The sequence below is a fragment of the Gopherus flavomarginatus genome, chromosome 10 (assembly GCF_025201925.1).
Source record: "Gopherus flavomarginatus isolate rGopFla2 chromosome 10, rGopFla2.mat.asm, whole genome shotgun sequence".
Taxonomy (NCBI): Eukaryota; Metazoa; Chordata; order Testudines; family Testudinidae; genus Gopherus; species Gopherus flavomarginatus.
This window is the reverse complement of record NC_066626.1, coordinates 19,257,445-19,267,591: the sequence shown is the minus strand read 5'-3', so window position 1 is coordinate 19,267,591 and position 10,147 is coordinate 19,257,445. Positions and strand designations below refer to the sequence as shown.

Below are 10,147 nucleotides of genomic sequence, written 5' to 3'. Positions count from 1 at the left end.
GGAGCTGGTGCCTGGCCCTGCGCGGCGGGACCCAGTGCCCGGGGCGGAGGCTCTAGCCCGCTCCCCGCACCTGCCGGCCGTGGGGCTCGGCCCCTACCAGGCGGGGGCCCGAGGTGCGAGTGCGGCACCAGCCGGACTCCCGCGGCGCGAGGCAGGAGCAGGGGGGAGGGGTCCTTCCCTCAGCGCGCGGCGGGCTGCGAGCCCCGCCCCCGGCGCTGGGCGGGAGTCTGAGGGGTCTCGGGCCGGGGGCTGTGGCGGGCGCGAGCCCCGCGGGGGCGGGGCGGGGGTTTCCGTGGGGCTGAAGCAGCAGCTGACTGGAGCCTGTCTCGGAAGGGGGCGGGGGGGCTTCGCCCAGGAGCCTTGACGTAACCCGGAGGGACCGCGCGCCCCTTCTTAAGGAGCCGCCACGAGCCCGGGCAGCGACGGGAGCCGGACTCGGCGCTGGCGGAGGTAAGGCGGGGGGCGGGCTCGGGGCACGGGACGGACTCCAGCACCCCGGACAGCGCCGGCAGGGAGCCCCAGGGCGCTGCTGGCGCCTGGCTCGGGGCTCCCCGGAGCCGGGCGGGTCCCCGCGGCTGCCCTCACGCCTGCGTCCGGGCGGGGACCCCGGCGAGCTGCACCCGCCCGTAGCGCCTCCTGGCCCCGGGCTCGCCCAGCAGAGCCCCGCCTGGCAGGGGTTCTGGGCAGGGGGCTGCCGGTCGCAGCTCTCACTCCCGGGGGCGGGAAACATGCACCTGCTGGGACAAAACCTGCAGCTGAAGCAACTCGTTGTCCCGGGCCAGGAAATCCGCGCTCAGCCCCCGCCTGGCGGTCTAGTGCTCGGCGCTGTGCTAAAGGTGACAGACACACAGCTCCCCACGCGCTCCGTGGCGCTGGAGAGCCGGGCGTGTGTCCCCCGCGATCCCGGGGGCCGGGATAGACTAGTTCTCTCTGTTTAGATTTAGTGACCTCGGGGGCTCTGGGGTCTTAAAATATTGAACTATTACAAAAGGCTACTGCAATGTAGACAGCCACTACTTCAGACCGGACATATTTACTGTGGGTCGATAGGAACATTTTGAGCAGCCTTGTTTGACCATTCATGGGAAAATAAACACACCCATGAGAAGTTGCAATCTGCACTACTTAAGTTGCATGTAACTCTTGTCGCTTGGCTGACAAGTAAATACTCAACCCCTTTGCTCTTTGTGGAGAAGGCAGAGTACTCTGCTCTTGAGGCAAAGACCCTCTTCTTATAAATGCATACTCTGAATAGAAGCCAGAACAAGAGATCACCTCAGATATACCTTTAATGCCAAATTGCCGAAAGAGCAATTACTCTGGGGACAGGCAGCTTAACTCCATTTAAACTGCAACAGCTATGGGGATTTATGCTACTATAACATTTGGCCCCAAATCTTTCCATTTTGGAAGAGGGCATCTTCTCCTAACGAAAGCATGTAGCTCCTCAATGAGATGTAGCTACCAACAGAGTTTGCCGAGAGAGTATTTGGTGAATAGTTCCCTGTCATCGCTAGGGATGGTTTTCTCAATATTTTCATTTTATGAGATTTGATTTAAGTCTAAGTATTTGTTATGTTCAGTGTCTAGACTGATAAATCAATCACAGTTCTTCTATCTGAACCATATTATATGGATGCTACAAGTTAATGGGCTGAAATATATCGCACAAATCACTCTCCCTAAAGTTTTTCTAAATTTCAAAATAATGGAAGAATTTCAAAGAAGGTCCTAGAGGATGCAAACAGCATGTTTGGAGTGGAGGGTAATCAGAACTCCATGTAAAGACTAGACTTCAGGGAATCTTCCTCCAGTTATTTTTAGAGCTGGTTGAAATTTTCCAGGAACATTTCTGAAAAATTGTAAAAATATTCACCATTTTTTCCCAAACAAATGAAGCTACTAAGACTCCTATATCTTAGTTTACATCCATCATCTGGATGGGACTGGCTTTTTGGGAATAGATAAAGCCTTTTACCTCTAAATCATCAATTAAAATTTGCTTTGGTACTGACCAAAGAGTACTTATTTAATTGCTGTCTGGTGGCTTGTAGGGTAATGTGGACTTATGGAAGAGTTTCCAAGTACAAAAACGAAACAGGTGTTACAATGGCTGATCAGTATAGCTACATACACCAGATTGCTCTCCATCCAGCTGGCAGCATATTCTTTAACAGGACACCAACTTAACTATCACACTTCTGCCTGAAGTATTTATATTACTGGCAGCATCAGAACTAAAGAAGAAAAATACTCTCTTTATTGGGAAGCATTGAGGCCTAGTAAGTTGGCCTACTTGTGCCTCAGTTTCTCTATCTATAAAACAGGGATAAAGATACACCTACTTTGTAAAGTGCTTTGAGATTTACAGGTTAAGAGAGCTAGCTATTATGTGCATTTTTATCTAATCGGTTCACTATTTAGCCTGCATTATGGTCAATCTCTTACACAACTTTTGGTTGTGTGGCTCTTTCCTGTTAAATGAGAGGTTTTTTAGAAAATAAAATAAATAAAGCCAAATATTGCTAGGGGAATCAGAGGCAGCTGTAGCACCTGAATGACTTTAAACTCACACTTTTTTTAAACTGACTAGATTTGATGTTGACAAAAGTCAGTGCAAATGGGTACATATTGTACTACATAGTAAGAGTGGGAACTGTAATGGGGAAGGGCCTCATTAAGAGTATCCTAATATTGCCACCAAAGCTCAGCCATGGAGACTGACCATAAAGAGTATTCAATCAACACATACCTACAGCAATAGACTATAGGGCAGGAGGTGCTTGTGGAGACCAGGTGGCTTCAGTCTCAGGCTGAAGATGAGGAGGGTCCAGTTTGTGAGCTGGCCTGGCACTTCATTGAGGGCAGGGTTTCTTACAGCTGCAGGGCAGTGTAGGAAAGCCCTTGTTGCCCTTTTTCTTTTGATAAAATGTAGGACTTCAGATCCAGGGTTGTCAAACTAGAGTTTTTTATGGGCACCGAATTTACTTTATAAATTGCTGTAAATCTCTAAAATGTTACGTCTCATTAGGGTGTAAATACCCCCCCACCCCCATCCTTCTGTACCCAAACCAAGTAGCAGGGCTGAATGCTGGGGGGGAATCTTAATCCAAAGACATGGAACTTCTAAGAGGTTCGTAGCAGACACCCTCCAATGGAGGGAGGGTCCAAGATCAGCACCCCTGTTCTTTCCCTGCACCCTGCTGAGGCTGAAGCTGCATGCTAGGCAGGGAGTGTATATCCTCTTGCATGACCAGCCCTGATTCCATCCATTCCTCTTACACAGCAGAACAGCACTGTTCTGTTTGTTTGTTGTCCAGGGACCCTCTGTACCCTCAAAGGCATGGGAGAGGCCTAGCTATACAAAGTTATGCTGTACCTAGATATAGTTTCAGAAGTTAGCTTTGGCTCCCTGAGATAAAATATCCAATTGTTCCCTGCAGCAATTGGGGCAAGTGATATAACTAGCTGCAATATTGGGAAAAGCAGCTTTGATCACCCATCCAAAAAAAAATTATGGATTACTTCATGGCCAAAGTCTGAAATAGAAATGGTGACCTCTAGCAGCATGATTGACTCACAGTATAAGTTGTGAGGATTTTTCTTTTTGGTAAACTTTTATCCCCTAATACAGATGCAAGAGTATTTAGTGGATGAAATTAACTAGAGTGGTGATTTTTTGGTGGCAACTAATGGGAAGGTCAGATTTCAGATATTTTCTCTTTGTAGCATATAAACATGTAAGTATCAAATTTCATGATTCTAACTCAACAGGAAAGTGTCACTGAGTCATCTGTTACAAGGGTGTGTATTTAATATGACCTGCACAGTTCATTCCAGAGCCTTTCCAAAATTAATTTATACACACAGTTAAACATTATTTTGGAAATGTTGTGAAAGAAATATACTTTGTAAAATATTCCTATTGAAGATGGTGTTCTTGGCTAATTTATGTCAGGGGACAAACTGTAGTTTTAGATAAGAAGAAATCTTGAATTTAATGGATTTAGCTTTTGGGTAATATACTTGGATTTTTATATCAAATATACTGGAATTGAATTAACAAACAAAGTACACACCAGACTTAAGGCCAGAAGCCAATGCTATCATCTAGGCCAACCCCCTGTACAAAACAGGCTGTAGAATTTGATTTCACCTGTCCCATTCCTTCATTTAGCCAGTAACATATGAAGGTTAGACGATTTTTCAACTTCTTTTGTTTTTGTGAAGTTTCAGTGACACAATGGATCCTGGGAACAGAGGAAGAATTCACTCCAACATGAGACTTATCTGCTCTCTGTTAATCATGGGAGTGTTTTGTGTGACTCCTTTCTTCTGCCAGAGCCAAAATGATCCACTGTCCCTTGGCCGAGCTGATCCCCAGTGCTGGGAGTTCTCCACAGCTGCCTTGGTGGAGATGAGGAAGCCACGTATTTCTGACTCTGTCAGTGGCTTTTGGGACTTTATGATCTTCCTGAAGTCATCAGAGAACTTGAAGCATGGGGCTCTGTTCTGGGACCTGGCTCAGCTCTTTTGGGATATCTATGTAGACTGTGTGCTCTCCAGAACCCATGGCCTAGGGAGGAGACAACTGGCGGAGGCTGAACAGAAAGTCACAGCTCTGCATTCTCAGCTCACAGAGCGAAAACAAGGTTATTACTTCTCTATCCAATACATGTACACCTTGTGGTGGAGAAACAGCATTAGTGTACGTAAAAATCAGACACCAGTAGAGAAATAGAAACAGATGGATGCAAGTTTGAATTGGAGAGTGAGAACCATGCAAGGGTTAGCATAAAAACAACTGAGTTGCTTGGTGCTGTACAAGTCAAAGATTAATATGTTCAATAAAGAAGCTTAATCATGCTCAAAAACTTCTGAATGGGAGTTTTGCCTGAGAAGCAGCTGCAGATCAGGCCCAATATATGATTGGCTTTTCCCACAGGGATCATAAGAAGAGGTAGAAATGAACCACTTGAAACATACATCGATACAGGCAGGGAAGATAGATTAGTAACCAAAACCCGTGAAGAAATACTGCCCCATTAACAGTTTTACTGGGTAATGCCTGATCTAGGCCAGCCTTACTCACATTCAGTAGTACACCTCTACTTCAATATAACGCCACCAGATATAACATGAATTCGGATATAACGCGGTAAAGCAGCGCTCGGGGGCGGGGCTGAACGCTCCAGCGGATCAAAGCAAGTTCGATATAATGCGGTTTCACCTATAATGCAGTAAGATTTTTTTGGCTCCTGAGGACAGCATTATATCAAGGTAGAGGTTTATCCTACTCCTTGAGCAGTCCCACTGGAACCATTGTGGAGTATGATGCTAAACATGAGCGCAATTAATTAATATACCGTGTGTAAAGTTTTTTGCCGCTAGCTGTCTCCAAGTTCCAGCCAAGGCCTGGTTACTGGTAGATCATGTAGACAAAGCTGGGAATCAGGTTGTGTAGAGGCTGTTAGTGTGCACAGGTTCTTTTTAAATACGTCCTTTCTGCTTAAGACTGTTACCATACATCATGACACTAAGTAGGATGAAGAGATTTTTAGACACAGTCCAGCTCATGCATACTCTTAGAAAAGGAGAGATATTTTACTTCTGTTCTTACACAGACTCTGTTTTGTGAGTTGTAATCAGTCCATCTGATTTCTTAATGCTGTTGACTAACACCAGCTGGTAGTGGTCAGACTGCTACAGTGACAGCCTAATTTTAGTTGTTGTAGAACTATCTAAGCTCTCGTCCAAGGTCTTGCAGTTTCTTAAAACCAGGTTGCTCATATGTGCCTTGCTTAGTCAGTGAAACCAAAAGTCAATTGCTAGAAGGAGATTGCTATCTGCAAATGATATGAGGAACTGAATTTCCATTTCTTAAGCATAACAAACTCTGCAAGCTTGATTCTTTAGTTTGAGCTAAACTATTAGCATTTGAATGATTTCATGGACCAGTTCTGGGTCTAGATGGGAGAGCCAAGGCAACTTTCAATGGGTTTCTTTGAGTATAAAACAGTCTTCCAAGTTTCTCCCTTCATACTTCTTTTGTATCTTTTCACACTCGGTTGCTACAAACTGAAATGATCCTTGTCTTACTTTTTGAAAATAAGTAATGCTTGCTTACACTGTTTAAACCTAACATACAACAGTAGTGTAATATCTGAAGCTGCCTCAGAGCCTTAGTCACAGTAATATCTAGGATAGCCCACTATAGTGGTATCAGTCAAACTGGGAAAAACCCTGAGTCAATGCAGCTTAACTCTCAGGCCCACTGCCTAGAGAACTGGGCTAGAAGGCAACAGACCTGAGTTCCATTCCTAGTTCTGCCATGAATCTGCAGTGTGACCTTGGGTAAGTCACTTCACAGTACCTCAATTTCCCCAGCTAGAAAATTGGACTACTGCTGCTTCCTTAATAATGTGCTTTGAGGTGTAGGGATCAAGAGAGTTGGGTATTATCAGCACATCTGATTTGGGTACCAAAAGGTAAGTCTCCTTGGTTTCACTAATTATATCTGTTTATCATTAGTAGCAAATACTAGAGAGTGGACTTTTATGCAATGAAGGACTAACTAAAGCTCTTGTAAGAGCTGTAGAAATATATAGCTCCACTTAGCACTGTTCTCTTATACATCTCAAAGTGGAGAAAGGTTCAGTGTGCAATTCCCACAGTGGGTTTGTACAGGTGTAACTAATTGAACCTGTAATTAGATTTTTAGCATTCAATCCTGCTGACTGTGCACAAGAAGGAAAATAATCTAGCTTGTTCTCTCTTAGGGCTCGTCCACACTAGGGGGGGAAAATCGATCTTAGATATGCAACTTCAGCTACGTGAATAACGTAGCTGAAGTCGAATATCTAAGATCGGATTACTCACCTGTCCAGACAGCGCGGGATCGATGTCCGCGGCTCTCCGTGTCGATTCCGGAACTCCGTTGGGGTTGATGGAGTTCCGGAATCGATATAAGCGCGCTCGGGGATCGATATATCGTGTCTAGATTAGACAGGATATATCGATCCCCGAGCAATCGATTTTAACCCGCCGATACGGCGGGTAGTCTGGATGTACCCTTAGCTGTGTTAGTTCTGCAGGGCTAACAGGAGTGAAATGTAGTAAAAGCTTATCTATGTCCCTAAAATAAGCAGCTATGATTGTAATAAACATAGGGAGCAGGTCTGTTGCTATTTTTACCTAGAGAGACAAGGTAGGTAAGATATCTTTTATTGGACCAATTTCTTCAAGTCTGCGATATGTACTCAGCATCACACCTAAATACAAGTTACAACAGATTGTTTAGCATAAGTAGTTAACACGTATTCAAAGCAACCATTCAAGGTGAAGTGGTCCATTAATACCTCTACACTTATAGGACAAAAACCAGGGGGGTTACTGGGTTACAGATCGTTGCAAGTGTCTTCATTAAGACTGACTTTTCGCATCCAGCAAAGTTATGAATTTAAGCTCCCAGGCTTGTTTTTTGAAGATCTTGTGGAAGTTTTCTTTAGGATGAGGACTGAAAGGCCAGATATGGAGTGGTTGTTTTGTGAAAAGTGTTCGCCTAGAGGTGATAGTGTTTTTTGTCTTTTATTGTTTTTCTGTGTGCATTCAGTAGAGAGCATAGTGATTGTCTGGTTTCACCTATGTTGTTGTTAGTGGGGCATTTAGTGCACTGGATGAGGTACTTCACATTGTGATAGGCATGCGTAGGACCTGTGGATCTTAAAAGCTGTGTGGTGTGGGGTATTGGCTGTGGGTTTTGCATCTGTTATACCAGGGTCTGGTGCTGCTTTAACTTGGTAGGTCCCACTTTTCAGACTAGAACTACGCTTAAATCATCTTGCTGGCTTTCGGGCCTCATCCTGCACTGATTCAAATAAAGAGCAAGACTCCTAGTGAATTAAATGGTAAAGGATCACTATGGAGCTGGTCTGAAGCCTAGTGAAATTGAGAGACAATTGACTTCAACAGGATTTGGATCAGGTTCTGATTGTGACTGACAGCAACAGACAATATTATGATTCTGCATTTCTTATGAGGAGAAAACCTATTATTGTCCTGTATGGCTCATGCTAAGGCTCCAGGATAGGGTCCATAATGGAAAAACACAGATTTCAAAGTAATTTGCTAACTTGGGATACTTGCTTAGTTTTGCACATTGTAAGACTGCATCTGATGCCAATGATTGGTTCTGATTAGTTGGCTACAACATTTACCTTCTATATCAGACTCACAAAACATAGAGGATGAAAGCTATCTAGGCTACTAGCTTTACATTGTTTGGAAGCTGACCCTGATTTCCTCAGATGTGTTTTGATGGCCCTTTCTTTTTTTTTCTCCCTAATTTCTAGGGACATTTTCTCATAGTCAGAGGACACGAGTGCTGAACAAGAAAGAGCTGATTGAAGACTTAAGCGTCCATGTGCACAAGAGTGGATCTGCATTACTCCGAAGAGTTATTGGAGGGCTAGGGATAAAGAGGAAACAATGAGTCTAGTCTGAGGCTTATCTGTACAGTGGATATTTTTAAAACAATTTCCTTTTGGTTTTTGTTTTTAATCTTCATTGGAAAGCTGCTCTAGGTGGAGGGGGCTGTGCCTGTAGCTATCAACATTGTACCTTGGGTTAGCTTTGACTTTTTGGACTGTTGTGGCTTTTCATTTTTTTTTTAAATAATGCCCATGAATTCAGTCTCTTTAATAAACTGCATGATTTATAAGCAGTTGGCCACCTTATTGTGTACATAAGCTACTGAAATTGTCTGGGGGGCTGCTGAAGAATAAGGCCCAGTCATGCAACTGGATGTGTACAGGCAGAGCAGGGGACTAACATGGAGCTCCACTGACCTCAACAGTTTTGCCTGTATGGATTCAGTTCTAGGGCTGGAGCCAAGTAGCAGTACTTGCTCTGTTTTAACTATATTTTTATACATATGAGGCACAAACAGCAGCCAAAAGATCATCTTATTTAAAAATAAAAGGTAAAGAGTTAAAAATCCAGAACCTCCAAACTTCAAGCTTCCAGTTTTTTCCCTTAGGTTAATAAAACCCAAACATTCTCCACACCTTAAGTGAACAGATGTTCTCAAAGTTAACATTCCAGGAAGAGTGTCCATAAACACTCACATGCATATTCATTTTCATGATGTACAATGGCAGCTATTTCCCTCATTTTGCCATTGATTTCACTTGGAGCAGGATCGGCCCTGAGAAACCAAAATGAAGTCAAAAGAAAGAAATAAATATATCCTAAAGAAAGCACACACAAAAAAGCTTTCTGTGTCAGTTTCAGTCAGCACATGGTTACCTTTCAATTCCTAAGGGATGCTAGAATAAAGTTAAATACTGTACTGTGACCCAGGCAGGCAAGCTGCTTCCTCTGTATAGAGCCCACCTGACTTTGTCCCTGCAGATCACAATGCAGATTGGGCCTCAGGCTCTTATCAGGAATGGAGAGCTCATAGATACATTGTAGGCAGAACAGAGGGTAGCTCATTACTAGAGCTATTTGGAAAATGGTAAATATTTTCTGCAAAAAATTAAAACAAAATTCTGTTTTCACAAATTTAATAGTCCCTAGTTTTTCAGCAAAAATGTAAAAATAAAAAAACCCAAAATATATTACCAACTCTCTCCCCTGCCCCAAAAATTGTTTTGGTTTTCCATTGGAAAATTTAAACCAAGTAAATACTTCCTACATACAGTCATTTATTTATTTTTTTGGGAGGAGGGGCAGAGTTACAACATAAAAATATGTTGTTGATGGAAATGTTTCCATCAGCTATGTGTGACATAATTTGGATATTTGACAAATTTTGCTGCTTTTTCTGTTTGCAGATTGTCTGCAGATAAATCAGTTTCTTCAAACTAACATCATTCAGTTTAAAGAATTATTCAAAACTATTAGCATTGAAGGATAAATTAATATGAGGAAACTGATTAAATGTGCCATTCATTGCAAGAATTTAGTATTCAAAATTGTGGCTGTTTTTAATGGATGCCTAGGTCACAGGGCATGTTTCTATTACCTGGCTGAATGAATGTAACTGTTAAGCTATAGCAGACCTTAAGGTGGCCATCCTGCAGCAAAAAAACTTCAGGACCAGACTTCAAAGAGAAACTGCTGAGCTTCAGTTCATCTGCAAATT

At 43.4% G+C, this 10,147-nt stretch overlaps 1 protein-coding gene across 3 annotated transcripts; it reads left to right on the top strand.

The window, feature by feature from the left end:
• The first annotated feature begins 431 nt into the window (after nucleotides 1-431).
• Nucleotides 432-8,968, top strand: FAM237A (family with sequence similarity 237 member A). 3 transcript variants are annotated; one of them, XM_050969629.1, is made up of 3 exons: nucleotides 432-450; nucleotides 4,237-4,652; nucleotides 8,352-8,968. In XM_050969629.1, the coding sequence occupies exons 2-3, from the start codon at nucleotides 4,244-4,246 to the stop codon at nucleotides 8,489-8,491; spliced, it is 549 nt and encodes a 182-aa protein (XP_050825586.1). In that variant the 5' UTR covers nucleotides 432-450; nucleotides 4,237-4,243; the 3' UTR covers nucleotides 8,492-8,968. The 3 variants fall into 3 exon arrangements, with proteins under 3 accessions (XP_050825586.1, XP_050825587.1, XP_050825588.1); XM_050969630.1 differs by having other exon boundaries at nucleotides 4,231-4,652; XM_050969631.1 differs by lacking the exon at nucleotides 432-450 and adding an exon at nucleotides 782-836.
• The last annotated feature ends 1,179 nt before the right edge of the window (nucleotides 8,969-10,147 follow it).